Source organism: Delphinus delphis, chromosome 9, assembly GCF_949987515.2.
Source record: "Delphinus delphis chromosome 9, mDelDel1.2, whole genome shotgun sequence".
Lineage (NCBI taxonomy): Eukaryota > Metazoa > Chordata > Mammalia > Artiodactyla > Delphinidae > Delphinus > Delphinus delphis.
The window spans coordinates 102001870-102016791 of record NC_082691.1 but is presented as its reverse complement, the minus strand read 5'-3'; the positions used below and the strand labels follow the sequence as shown (position 1 = coordinate 102016791).

General features: G+C 35.9%; 1 protein-coding gene across 15 annotated transcripts in view; it reads left to right on the top strand.

Annotated features, from left to right (window-relative positions):
* The window catches only part of KMT2C (lysine methyltransferase 2C), a 294475-nt gene that overhangs the window by 167434 nt on the left and 112119 nt on the right, over positions 1–14922 (top strand). For all 15 annotated transcript variants that reach the window (XR_009520703.1, XM_060021158.1, XM_060021157.1 and 12 more), the window contains 4 exons: positions 1163–1334; positions 3255–3369; positions 13705–13874; positions 14326–14474. Coding sequence is in view for 14 of the 15 variants with exons in the window: in XM_060021158.1 (XP_059877141.1) it covers positions 1163–1334; positions 3255–3369; positions 13705–13874; positions 14326–14474 (606 nt within the window). In the remaining variant the exon portion in view is untranslated. The remainder of the gene's footprint in view (positions 1–1162; positions 1335–3254; positions 3370–13704; positions 13875–14325; positions 14475–14922) is intronic.

Below are 14922 nucleotides of genomic sequence, written 5' to 3'. Positions count from 1 at the left end.
TGCCCTCAAACTGCAAATGGTTTTTTTTTTTTTTTTTTTACCATTTTAAAAGGATTCTAAAATAAAAACAAAAACTCTGTATGCCAAAGACTTCTATGGCCCACAAAACCAATTCTTGGTGTAAGGAAAAGGAATAGATTATTACTCCGTTTCAAGATACTTGACTGGGGAAAGAAAGCAGGTAGAAAGGGCTTATAGCCAGAGAGGACTGACCAAATCTTCAGAAAGCGAAAGAGGAAAAAAAAAAAATCGTATGTACAATTTAAAACGGTCCTAGGACAATCAGACCATTTAGTTGAGAACATAAGTGTCAGTTACAGACATATTTGTGTATATCATCCAATTGGTATGATTTTAGAATACATTCTTTTCCTTATTATATTGTAATATGCATGCGTTTGTATACTTGGCAAGCCAGTTTATCCTGACATTTATTTTTTATTTTAGATGGTACAAGAACTGTTAAAAAGTGCCATTCCTTTTAATCCACATTTAGTGATAGACGATGTCCATAATTTTTTTTACAACTGGCAATTAATATAGATGAATATAGAATTAGTATATGAAGTATTATATTTGTGTATGAATATGTAGCTTCCATCTTTAATGTTCTCCCTCATATATTTTCCAGTATTAAAAAACCCTTATTTGACTTGAATAAAAATTAGTGTTTATGCATAAGAAGCATCTTAATCTAATTGATATTAACATTTCTTAATTTTGTCTCTGATTTTGTTAATTTCAAAACCTATTTAACACTCAAATAAAAATGTTTATTTTTGCACTGCAAAGCGCCTCTCAGTTGATATTTTCCTTTTTGGTTCTTTTCAGCAAGCATATATTGAACATTAACTAGGTGCCCAGCATATCACTGGTATTAGGGATATAAAATTAAATAAGAACTGCTTATGGTCTCAAGTAGATGTAGGTACAAATCATTGCAAAACTATATGATTAAATTTAATGTGATTAAATTTAGATTAAAGATATTATAATGTTTTAATGGAGACCTTATTCTGATTGGATATCAGTTCAATGTGGATAATTTCAAGTGTCTGAAAGATTTACCATGAAAATTCCCTTCAAGTGATTTTTAAACTGTAAAGCCAGAAAAATATTAAATTCTTATACAACAATTTCGTTGTTTTACTGTTAATTGTAGCAAAGGAAGATGCAAACTGTGCAGTGTGCGACAGCCCGGGAGACCTCTTAGATCAGTTCTTTTGTACTACTTGTGGTCAGCACTATCATGGAATGTGCCTGGATATAGCGGTTACTCCATTAAAACGTGCAGGTTGGCAATGTCCTGAGTGCAAAGTGTGCCAGAACTGCAAGTAAGTTTTAATTTCAACTCAAAGGTGTGTATTGAGTTTAAGAGAGACCCTATTATTAGGTACTAAAGGTTTGTGTAATATGATAAAGGTTGTTCATACTGCAGCTATATTCATTCACACTGACTTCATCATGTCTTTAGAAATTGCTAGATATTTATTAACATATTTCTTTGAAATAAGTCTAAACAAAAACTAATTTTAATAATTTAAATTCCTCTGGTTGCCTAAAAAGCTAGCTTAAGTTTGCCAGCAATTTTAAATGAATGATATTAACAATTAAAAATAAATAAGCATTAGAAAAAAAAGCACCTTTTTTTCTGAGGGAGACTGGGGAGGAGATTTAATAGGAAAATAAACCTCTAACTATGGAAAGTAGTTATTAGAGTGAACCAAAGAATCAGTGATAAGTTTCAATTTCTATTCCAGGAAGAACAATTTATACTAAGTCTACTGTTTAAAAAGAAATCTGTATCTATCTGAAAGGCAGTTACTTTCACCATAATTCTGAAACAAAGTATTGTATGGCATTTAAATGTTTGTAATGGGATTATCTTTTCCTATTTGTTTTATTCCATCCTTTGGTCATTTCTCCAGTCTTTTCTGTGATTATTTTTTTCTCATGCTACTAATTAATTAGCATGATAATTTGGGGATGTTACCTGCATCTACAGCAGTCTTCAAATTGTTTACAGGCTGAGGACTTTTGTAATCAGGAGAAATGATGCCCACCACTGCCATGTTCAGTCTGTTTTATTTGTAATTTAATTTGATAACAATAAGCATCAATATCTTAGAATTATGTGGAATAAATAGGACCACGTGCTTTTATATTTTGGTAAAAATTAAAGAAAATATCAGTAAACATTTATTTGATACCTCGTATCTGTGCCTGGCTTCTTCTTGAGAAGGAGTAAGAGAACTTGAAGAAAGAGTGCTTTTCCTCCAAGATCTTTCCATGTAGCTAAAGAGACAAAATGTGCAATTTTATATGTAGAATTTATTAAATTAAATAAGAAATTACTGGAGGCCAATTAACCCATCTTCCTTTTTACTTCTGTTTATCACCAGGTTTTATTCAGCGGTTCCTCTCTCAGCTCTTCTTCTTGCATTCCCTAGTTTTTCTTTTCCCCTCCTCTTGAATTAAATTCTTAGTATCTGAGAGGGACTAACAGCCAAGAATCAAGGCTGAGATCATGGACAGGACAGGGGCCCAATCTTTGGGGCAGAAGAGTGTTTAGGGGAAGATTTTAGGTTTTCAATTATAATTCTTAATAATTATAACAAGATTATTATTCTTATATCTATTTATTTAGCACTTATTGCTTAATGGATATTCTTAGCTCTTCAGCCAGAATTATATTTAATTCTCACAGTAATCTTTGATTATCATTCACATTTTGTACCTGAAATTAAGAGGACTAAGTCTAAGTTATTCAGGAGTCACACAGCTAGAAAAACAGAAGTCTGAACACAGTTGTAGGTCTGATCCAAATTTGATCCTCTTTTTATTATATGACAGTGTCTTCCAACTCACCATGCCAAGATTTGTTCCTTTCCGTGCAGCATCACCTATCAGTTACAGCTCCTTCCCAAAAAAAGGATGGGCATGGGATGTTTAAGAAGTAAAGATCAGTGTCATTCATCTTGCCTTAACCCCTCCTTCTTTGCAGGAACCCTAAAATGACTAAAACGGGTTCACCATAGGTGGGCGTTCAGTAAGGATAATCCTTTAGGGACCTTTGGAAGATTTCTGTCTCATCCTCTAGAGGGTTAACTCTGTCATTATCTGTGCATAGACCAAACAGAGACGGAGGGTATTTATGAACTGGGCAGTTCCCAGGACAGATTCTTTTCATGATTACTTATGTTACAAACATAAGTTTAAAGATAAGGCATCATTAATGCTATCTTATTTTTTAGACAATCGGGAGAAGATAGCAAGATGCTAGTGTGTGATACGTGTGACAAAGGGTATCATACTTTTTGTCTTCAACCAGTTATGAAATCAGTACCAACCAATGGCTGGAAATGCAAAGTAAGTTGTTTATTTTTTTAAGAAAAAAAATCTGTATGTTTTTTATATAGAGCAGACAAATCGGATACCTATTCAAATCTATATTACCTTCAACTTAAAAACTTTATTGATGTATAATTGATATACAGTAAACTGCACACATTTAAAGTCTATAATTTAATTTGACGATTTCACTCATGAAACCATTATCACCTTCAAGATAATGAACATATTCATCACCCCTAGAAGTTTCCTGGTGCCCCTTGAGATTTCCTCCTTTCTGACTGTTCACTGCCGTACTCCCTTCTGTCTTCCAGGCAATCTGCTTTCTCTCACCATAGATTAGTTTGCATTTTCTAGAACTTTATATAAGTGATGTCGGATAGTATATACCCTTTTCTTTTTTGCAGGGGGTGGTGGTTTAAAGTCAACATAAATATTTTGAGAGTCACGCATATTGTTGCACATGCCAGTAGTGATTTCTTTTTATTGCTTAATAGTTGAAGTACCACAATTTGTTTATTGAATCACCTGTTGGTGAACATTTGGGTTGCTGACAATTTTAGGCTGTTATAAAAAATGCTGCTATGAACCTGTTAACTAACAAGTGTATGGTGCTTCATGGCTTAGAAATTGTGTTTTAGTGATTCATCTTTAATCTTTGAAACTCTATGAAATAGGTAGTATCCTTATAGGCGGACACTGAAACAGATGTATTTTTAAAATCTATTAATTTAAAATCCAGAAATAAAGCAGATAACATTTTGATCAGATTGGCTTTTAGATGATTTTACCTTGATTTTATATGTGTGTATGTATTTATGTATAAACTTGTATTAAATATATGGAATCATATCATATATGCGTATGTATATGTATATTGTTCCTTCCCCATGGTAGCTTTAGTAAGTGCTTACTGACTTAGATATCTGGTTTTTTGGATGCTGTGTAAAGTTTCTTTGGGGTTTTGAGAGTTAGGATCTATAGACATTTTTCCACTTCTTTTTTATTACTTAAGATATCAGTCTTTCTGCTTGGTGGGATTCTTTTAAGATGTATTTTCAGCTATTTTAAATTTTTTCTGGGTATTCTTTTAGTCAGTGTTTCTCCCCCTTTCCATCTATTTTGGTATTTGCATCTTTGTGACCTTGAGGTATTCCATTCTGGCCTCTCTAAACTTCCTGAGGAATTTATTGAGGCTCTGTTGCCTGCATCTCTAAACCCTGTAGGTTGGCTGACACCTCAACCTACTGGGCAGTTAGTATAGTACCAGGTAAACAACAGCAAATTTTAGAATTGTCTGTCCTTGGAAGCACAAAATATTTAAATTCTTAAAGTGAAAGTAGAAGGTAAGAATAACTCAAGTTTTACCTTCAATTCCCAACTGACTGAATAAAACTAATTTTTTTTTTTCCTGTTAGGAAGATGTTTACAAACAATATTTACTGTGACTTTTCTTTGAATGTTCTCTAGAATGAGTCAGTCATAAAAGTAGTTAATTTGCTTCCTTTGAAATCTATACAGGTAAACTAATAAATTCTAGATTAAGAACTGGTGAGGGACTAGTGATTAAGTGAATTGCCGAGGTTTACTAATTTGCAGAGGCAGAACAGAGACTAAAATTCAGGTTTCCTGTCTTACATTGTAATGTTTTATCCAATATATTATGCTCCCTGTGCTATCATACTATACTTAATTAACAGTGCTTTTGTCCCTAGACTAATTAAGGAATATTTCTTAATCTAATTTTCATCTGTATTAGGATTTGGATCCTAGGAAACTAAAGACTCTAGATCCATGGGCCATCTCTACAGAACCCCCAGGCTGAGTTTTATTTTTTTTAATTATTATTATAATCTTAATTTCACAGAATAAACATGAAGCTAGGCATAAACTTCTTTAATCTATGGTAATTACACTGTCTTAACTTAGAAAATAAATAATTTAATCTAACAAATAATTTTTTTTGAATTTTATTTTATTTATTTTCTTATACAGCAGGTTCGTATTAGTTACCCATTTTATACATATCAGTGTATATATGTCGATCCCAATCCCCCTCCCCAATCTAACGAATAATTTTGCTTTTAAAGTAAATTGCCAAGACATGTTTTAATAGAAAGGTATTCTTTGTCTTTAATAATGTTCATACAAAGAATGCCTTTTGTATTTGTACAGAAATAGTTTGATAAAGCCAGGACTGTGTTTACTGGTTCAGAGTAATCATACCTCAAAGTGCCAACCAGCAATTCTTGTGAACATCAGATATAATGAAGTACCACTCAAAAACTCTAGAAACCTTTTGGTTCACAGGTGCACCGTATGGGCACAGTTGAAATCTGTAATAAATGGGGTATCGATCCAATTATTTCTAAAATACAGAAGTTTATAAGTTAAGGGTATGCTGTTTGCAGTTTCTGTTGTCAGGTGATGTGTATGAAGAACCTCCTTGCTCTGTGGATGCTGCTCGCTACTGCGGAGCGAATCCCTTGTGCGGTCCACGCGTCTCATTCTTTTTACCACGGTTCTGCTGTGGAAAATCTTGTATCTTTCACACGTCTTTGACAGCACTTGGGGCTAACATAATAATAAACACAAATGCTAAATGCAGTTACATTTTATATTAATTAAAACAATTTTAATTTATTTTATTTTTTTTGGCTTGCGGGATCTTAGTTCTCCCACGAGGGATTGAACCCTAACCACCGGAGTGCCAGGGAATTCCCTATATTTTTTAAAGTTAGCATTTCTATGAAATATTTCAAGTTCTCAGAAAACATACAGACCAAGAATACACTTGTGGTCTCCCTGCATCCTCACATTCTAGTCCCTTTGTCACAGAAACGCGATCCTGTTACCTTTGCCCTTCTCTTTGAGCTCGTGTTTGTCGTGGTCTCGGCATCTTCCCCTGCTAGTGGGGCGGCCTTCAGGAGGGGTCGGGTGGCGGAGGTGGTCGGTGGAGGCCGAGGCTCCCCGCCGCAGCTGGGCTCGCAGGCTTCCAGGAGGCGCCAGCCCGAGGCTTCTTCCGGGAGCAGCCTGCGGGAGGGAGGCGCTGGCCGGTGGAGGGGTGGGCGGTGGTGGTGTTTGCCCTCCTCGGAGGGTCCTGGAAAGGGGAGCGGTCTTGCTGGCAGGTCCCCAGGGATGGGGTGTTGGTGAGGGGGTAGGAGGAGGCGCCGGGGGAGCCTTACCCCTGCGCCCCACCCCCACCCCCAGAGCCTCGACACCTGGAACTGGCGGCGCGTCACCTGGTTCTAGGGCGTGGGGCAGAGGGCGGCGAGTTCTGTCCCGCCTCGGCCCGAGGGTGGGGCCTGGAGGGGCGGGGCCTTCTCCACGGGAACTGAGCGCCTCGGGGCAGCTCTTCTCCGGTGAGGTCGCCCGGGAGGGAGCAGCCTGGGGGCTGAGGAGGGTCCCGTGAGCAGTTTCTGCCCGGCGGCCGGACGGGGTGCTTCCGCGCGTTCTCTCTTGGCTTGGTTCTTGGTCTAAAGAAAAAGCTGCCGTCGGACGGATTTGTATGTTTATTACTTTTATCTCCGCTACCGCGCCTCTTTTACTTTTTTGAAATAGGAAGTTGAATTCGTAATTCGTTTTCTTCACTTTCCTAAGGAAAAAAGGATATTTAAGACTATAAATTTACCTTTGATTATAGCTTTGGCTGCACTCATATTTGTTGTATTGGTAAGTTTATATCTGTTCACATCTGACTTAATTTTATCTTTTTTTAGGTTGTGCTTAAACACATTAGTGTCTGCTTTAATCGTATTGAATCAGATAATTTAACTAGCGTAGTTTTCTTTTTGACATATATTTGGATGCTTGACTTACTTTAAAGCTGTAGTATTTGTGTTTATTAATTTCATTTAATTAGATGAAGTTCTTTTTCCATATTTTTTTGACTGATTCAACAGTGTATTATGGCGTAGATAAAATCGACTCCTGTAATTTCTCATATCAATTTCTTCTTGCATTTAAACTTGTGCTGGTTATTTAGCAAGTAGATCAGGCTAATATTGATGTATTGTGCTTTTTATCAGTGTAAAACTATTCTCTTTATATTGTGTAATGCCTTTTTTTTTTGCGAGGGGAGAGGGGGACCAGATATTTTGCTTTGCCTGACAAATATGGCTGAGTGGGGTTTTAGTTTAACCAGTTGAATGTGATCTTTTCATTTTGCATCCTTCTGTGTCATTTTAACTGTACCTTTTGAAAGGTTTAATAGTCAAGTATTTAGACTAATGGATGTAATTGAAATGCTTGGCTATTTTAAAACAAACCTGTTCTTTTAATTTCCTTTCTGTTTTTCAGTTCCTTTTATTCCCTGCAGTAATTTGTAATTCAGAATATTAAGTTATAAATGTTGAAAATATTAAAAGTGCCCCCCCTTGCCATTGAAAATGAAGAAATCAGAAGTTTTCTCCCTCCTCTCTGTCTTAAGTTGACCCAGACTATAGACTTTTTCTTTGGGGAGGGAGGGATCTTCTCTGTAAATTCCAACCTCATCTCACCCCCAGTCTTTTGGAGACTTGGTTATGCACTTCTATAAAAGAATTGTAAATATTCTGGAATCTTGCAAACCTGAAAGAGATTGTTGCCTTCAAACTACCAGAAGAACTTGGTTTGGTACACTTTTGCATTACAACTTTTTTTTTTTTACTCTGGATACTTTTTTTCCGTTTTTTTCCCAGTTTATGGAATTACAGAAGAAGTTTGTTTTGTTTTTAGTTTAATTAGTTAATTGGTTTTCTGCTTGAAGGCCATGAGATCTTTATTTTTGTTCAGTTATTTGGATTTGCTTCCAGGATGTTGGTTCTACACTAATTAGTGTTCTCTGGAACATACTGACTATTGTCATTCTCCCTTTAGGCCCGTGGAAAGGTCTAGGGAAGTGTTGGTTAAATTCATCTTTTTAAAAAATATTTACTTTCTTTACATTCTCCTTAATAATCTTTAGTAACATCTAGGTGATTTTGTTTCCTGCTTTAATTCATTATTTTCTTTGTTGTGGTTTTCATTATTTTGGAAAATGTGTTCAGAATTCCTAGTTTATTTCTCAAGGTTGTTCTCTGGCTTCTTTTTGTTCTGCCCTTACTAATTTGCTTTCTGTAATAGTCTGCTATTCTCTTTCACGTGACAGAATTATTTATAATACTGCTGAGAATACGAATGGATAGTGTGTGTGTTTTATTCTCTTCTATGGAGGTATTATAAAGTGATTAAAAAGATTAAGCTGTGGAGTCAAATCTCAGGTTTTCCAGTTACTGAATACAGGATCTTTGGCAAATTATTTGACTTCTGTAAGCTGTGTTTCATCATGTAGTTAATAGTACTTAACCTCACAGGGGTGTTGGATTTAGCGAGATGATGCCTGTAAAGTGCTCAGCATAATGCCTAAAGTAAGTGCTCAATTCTCATGGAGTTTCTCATAGGAATGCTTCTCTTCTTTTCAGTTTGAAGAATGATACTCTTTCTCTACTGTTAAATTCTTTCATAGTTCTTTATAGTCTTTAGTCAAATGCAAACACTGTGGTGCGGGCTGGAGGTGCAGAGGCAGATAGGTGTGCCTTCCCAGGAACGGTGTCAGTCTGGCGAGGCTGCTTGCACTGAAGTGAGGGTGATCTTTTTAGGAACTTCGTTATATACCAGTCATTGTCCCGTAGGTTTCTTTTCTCTGTTTCTCTTTCAAGAATGCTGATGTGTGGGTATATTATGTGTTTTAAAAGGCTTTATGTGGAAATAATTTCAAACTTTAAAAGTTGGAAAAATAAAAATAATACCCATATGCCATTTACGTAGATTCACCTGTCGTTAGGATTTCAGTATTGTCATCCGTGCCCTTTCTCCTTCCTCCCTGCCCCATGTATATTTTTTTGCCCTGAACCATTTTGAGGGTAAGTTATACACACTGTGTTCCCTTTACCCCTAAATACTTAAATGTGTATTTCCTAATAATAGGGATATTCTTACATAATCACAGCAGTATTATCACCCCATACATTTACATCAATATATCTAATCTACCATCCATATTTCAGTTTGTCACTTGATCCCATATAGCATTTCCCTCCTCCTGTGTAGGTTCCAGGATAGTCTCGGATCAAGTATTCCATTTAGTTGCCATGTTTCTTTTGAGTCCTTGAATCTGGAAAATTTCTTTAGCCCTTCTTTGTCTTTTTTGATATTGACAGTTTTGAATAATAGAGTTTTTCCTCACATACCTGGTTTTTGTTTGTTTGTTTTGTTTTCTTTAAATCACAAATAGAACTTTCCTTATTTTGTCTTTGTGTGATATTTCCTCATGATTATAGAGAGAGTTATTCATTCTTGGGCAGAATATTGCGTAAGTGGTGCTGTGCTCTTCTCAGGCTTTCAGCTGGGTGCACCTGATGGTTCGCTCTCCCTCACAGGTGGTGTGAATTCTGATCATCTGGTCAAGCTGCTGTAAAGTTTCTCCACCGTTTTCTTTCTCTCCTATCTAATAAAGCAGTACGTGAGGAGACACTTTAACACCGTGCGAATATCTTGTTGCTCCTCAGAATTTTCTCCAAGATTATAGGAACCAATGCCTGATGCAGTTTTTACCTGTTGTTTGTAAAATGATGCTTTTCTAACTTCACATTTACCAGTCAGCCCCCTGCATTCTGTTGTATGCAAGAACCCTCCCTTCTTTCACATGTTAAAATTATGTATATCTTGTCGGTATTGACTCATGAATTCTTGTTATTATTGATAATTTATTACTGTACCTAATTTGTTTTGTGCTCAAATTGTCCAGTTTTGCCTTTGATATCCTTTTCACGCTGTCTCCTGTGTCTTTGTGGCATGCCCTCACCATTAAGCACTTCATTACATTTGGGCATAACAAGATACTCCAAAATCATCTTACACCTCCCTGCCCTAGCCCTGGAATCTGTCCTCTTTTCTATAAATAGGCCAAGTTCCTTTAGTGAAGATTGGGTGCTAGGTGTGCCCATTGCTCTGGGGGTGTTTGCTTCTTTGTCCTTTCAGCATATGAGGCAGTAAATACATGCATGTGTATACATTTACACATATGCATATCTACAAATACATAAGTATGCGTATACTCACACATGTACATCGTTTATAAATAATGAATTTACACCAATACCTCCAATTCTGATCCCTCCTGCTGAGTTCTTTGCCTTCTCACATTCTTACATATCCATTCTCGTATAGTAAGAATCCTTGTGTTTTGCCTGTTATCCTTGAAGATTTTGGTTTTTTAAAAATTCCCCATTCTTTTCTTATTGATTTAATTTTTAAAAATACATAGGATATTAACACGCTTTCAAAAATTTCTGATTCATCCTTCCTGTATTTTTTTGTAATGATAAGCAAATATATTTTTGTTTCCCTTTTCTACACTGAAGGTAGCATATGTGCTCTTTTGTATGTTGCTTTTTTTTTAACTTAAAATCCGGAAGTCACTTCATATCAGTTCATAGAGATCTTCCTCATTCCTCCTCCTCCCTTCCTTCCTTGCTTCCTTCCTTTCTCTCTCTTCCGTTCTCTTTCTCCCTTTCTTCCTCTCTCTCTTTCTCTCTCTCTTTCTTTCTTCTGTTTATTTGAACCATAGTTTTTCAGCCAATGTCCTGTGCTTGAATATTTAGGTAGTTTCCAATATTTTACATTAGAAGTGATTCTGTAGTCAATAACTTTGTGCATATGGGTTTTGAATTGCTGGGAGCGAATCTCTAGAATAAATTTCTAGTAGTGGGATTCCTGGCTCAGGGGGGTAAATGCGTATGTAATTTTGTTAGGTATCGTCAAATTCCCTTTCGTGGGACTTGTGGCTCTTCCTTTTGCCACCACTCATGCATGAGAGAACTTCTTTTCTACATCCTTGCCAACAGGCTGTCATGTTCAGCTTTTGATTTTTGCCTGTCTTATGAGTGAAAAATGTTATCTCAGTGTAGTCTAATTTTCTTTTCTCTTTTGAGTGAAGCTGGTCATTTTTTCCTGTTTTTTACCCCTTTTTGCGAGTTGTCTGTTCTTGTGTGTTGCCTGTTACTCTTGAAGATTTTGATGACCCCACAGTCTAAGAGCTCCTTGTATAGTCGGGATATAAGGCCTTCAGCTGCGTTATACGGTGCACATCTTTTCTTCCAGTTTGTTGTTTGCCTTTTAGCTTTGCCTGTGTTATTTTTTGCCATGCAAAAGTTTATTTTTATATAGTCAGATTTATCAGTCTTCTATTGCTTTTGGATTTTTGAGTTAAAATTAGAAAGCCTTTTCCTATACTGAGGCTATAGGAGAGTTCATGTTTTCTTCTAGTTTTTATGTTATTTTTTACATTTAGCTCTCTAATCCATTTTTAGTTGATGCTTCTATATGGTATGAGTTATCTTTTCCCAGTTGGCTATCCAGTTGTCCAAAATCCATTCACTAAAAAGACAGTCTTTGCCTCAGTGACTTGAGATTCCAGACTAGAGTTTTAGATTTAGTTGGGTTTATTTCTGGAATTTCTTGTCTGTTCCATTGCTCTGTCTTTCTATCTTCATGAGCCAATGCCGTACCGTTTTAATTATAGAGGCTTTGCAGTATCTGGTAGCTGTGGTCCCCTGTCAGATCTTTTCTATTTCACATTTTTCCTAGCTGTTTTGTCGTTTATTTTTCCATATGAACCTTAGGCTCTGTGAAAAACCTCACTGGAATTTTTATCAGGTCACTTTAAATTTATTCATTGATAGTGAAATCTTGATGTTAGGACATCCTAACGAAGAACAAGGTATGTCTTTGCATTTGTTCAAGTCTAGTTTAGTGTCTTCTAGGAATGTTTTCTAATTTTCTTTGTATAGGTTTTGGACATTTCTTAAAGTTTATTCTTAAAAGTTTTCTCTATTTTGTTGATGTTATAAATGGGATTTTCCCATTCATTATATCTTTTAACTGGTTATTATTTGTGTATGTGAATTCTATTGAATTTTCATTGCTAATTTTATATCCTGCTACTTCGTTAAATTCTTTTATTAAATTTGTGATACATTCTCTAGGATTTTCCAAGTATGCCGTCTTGTCATCTACAAATAGTTTTACTTTTTCTTTTCCTATTTTGCTTCTGTTTTCATTTGTTTTAGTGTTTACATTGGTTCAGAACCATGTTAAATAGTAGTGGAGATAGTAGGCATCCTTGCTTTGTTTCTGACCTTAGTGGGACTGCCTCTGGGGTTCCCCAATTAAATAAAATGCTGGCTTTAGAATTGAGGTATGTGTGTATGTCACATTAAGGAAATACCTACCCATTTTAATTTTCTCGGAAGTTTTTTTTTTATTAGGAATGGATTTTAATTTTTTTCCAAAGGTCTTTTCAGCATCTAGTGAAATAATTTATCTTCTCTCCTCAGACCTAATAATATGTTAGATTTTATTAATAGGTTTTCTAATATTTAACCATACTTGCATTTTTGTGTAAACTCCTCTTGGACATGGTTTATGGTTTTTCTTGATTTGCTATTGGAGTCTGTTTGCTAACATTTTACTTAGGATTTGTCATCAGTATTTACGAGTACCTCCATTTTAAATCTGTAAGACTTTAGCAGATCTGTGGTTCATGCTAGTTTCTCTTTTTCAGTGAGCATCTCTCTTGTATCAAAAGATACCAGCAGCTCAAAAAGATAAAGTTCCTTTTTTATTGGTGCTTTAGATTGCAAAGTTGGGGGTGGGTGGGTAATGAGAGTCCCACAATTTGTCAGCCTTGTGCCCAGGATTTTAAGGCAGCCTAGCTCAGAGGCACAGAAGGTTTGGCTGGCCTCTGCCAGGCCTTGCACATCAGCAGTTCTACTTTGCTAACGGTAGTGCCTCTCTGTTCTGAGAATATGAGAAGCCATAATTGGATATTGATGTTGAGTGGTTATTTTCACCATTTCAGACACCTAATCATTTGGAGTGGATTGTATTTCCTTAGTGTGAATTCTTGTTTTTAGTTTCTGAGCTACCCATAAACAAACAGAATTCCCTAGCAGGACCATTTTGCTTTCAGAGTAGTGAGTTGAGTAGGCTTACTCAACACGAGCTACTTCCTGATTCTGGAATGTGTTTCTTTTTTTGAAGTTTGGATTGCTACGTTCTTGGTTTTCTTCCTTCCCTATTTATGTTTTCTTGGATGTCTCTATCCACTATTTACACTTTCCAGGAGGTTTCAGTGTAAATTGAGTGATATCTCATCAGATGTTCAAAACAAACCTCTTTTTCAAAAACGTACACCCTAAATTAGTGTCATAAAAATTAAAGCTTAATATATAATCTACAAATGTTTCACTGATTTTTTAAAAAGGTTTACACCAGAACTGCAGTACAAACGCATAACAAACTGTTTCTGTTTTCATTTTTCCTGGTGTTTAGAATTGCAGAATATGTGTCGAGTGTGGCACACGATCTAGTTCTCAGTGGCACCACAATTGCCTGGTATGTGACAGTTGTTACCAACAGCAGGATAACTTATGTCCTTTCTGTGGGAAGTGCTACCATCCAGAATTGCAGAAAGACATGCTTCATTGTAATATGTGCAAAAGGTAAGAAGATATAGTTATTCCATTTGTTTGTCAGTTCTTCTGTCCATGTGATCATCTGCTCTGCCATGTATTTTGAGATCCAAACTTTTGTCATTCCAGTAATCCTTTCAATACTGAGTGCCATTATAGATGGAATTAAAGTATGTTTTTATGAGTCTGAAAGGCATAACGATGTAAGTGGGCAAAAAATAAGACAAGACCAGAAACAAGCATTAAGAGGGAAAAGTAAAGAGTAAATAGTTTAAAATGTGTTTAAAAAAGGTCAACACCTGTGATGACATCCAAAAATGACAGCTTCTTTTCTAGAACCTTCAATTGCTAACCCCTATTACCTCTTCTTCCATCCTTACCCCTTCCTATATCCAGTTTTTCAGCAATTATCTTTCTTTTCCCTAAATATTAATTTGACTTTAAATTAGAAAATTTTATTTAAATATATTTATCATCACAGATGGGTTCACTTAGAATGTGACAAACCGACAGATCACGAACTGGATTCTCAGCTCAAAGAAGAGTACATCTGTATGTATTGCAAACACTTAGCTGAGATGGATCCATTACAGCCAGGTGATGAAGTGGAGATGGCTGAACTCACTACAGGTAAATTGAGAGTTTTTGTTTTTTAGGATGCTGTGCCAGCCAGTCAGCAGTATATTACTTTAGTAACAATGAGGGAATCCTGTGTATCAGATCCCATCTTATTTTTAGCTTCTGTACCTGTGATCTTGGTCATCTCTGAATCTGATGGTTAACATCTAATCTAGCCTCTTTACAACTGTTCACCCAATATTTGAATTCCAGGACTATCGTACGCTCCTACAATTGTGTTTTTTGGGCCAACAGTGGAAGTTCCTTACTGTTTGGCTCTATGACCTAGTTTGCACTTCATACTCTGGGTTATTTTACTCCAAACAAATTTTAGTTTTATTAAATTTTGTTCATGTAGTTTTATTAGTACACCATTGGGTTATAAACGTAATAACAAGATTCTTAGATCATAAAGGGAACAGACCTGCTAATCAGATAGTTTTTCATTTTCATCAGTATG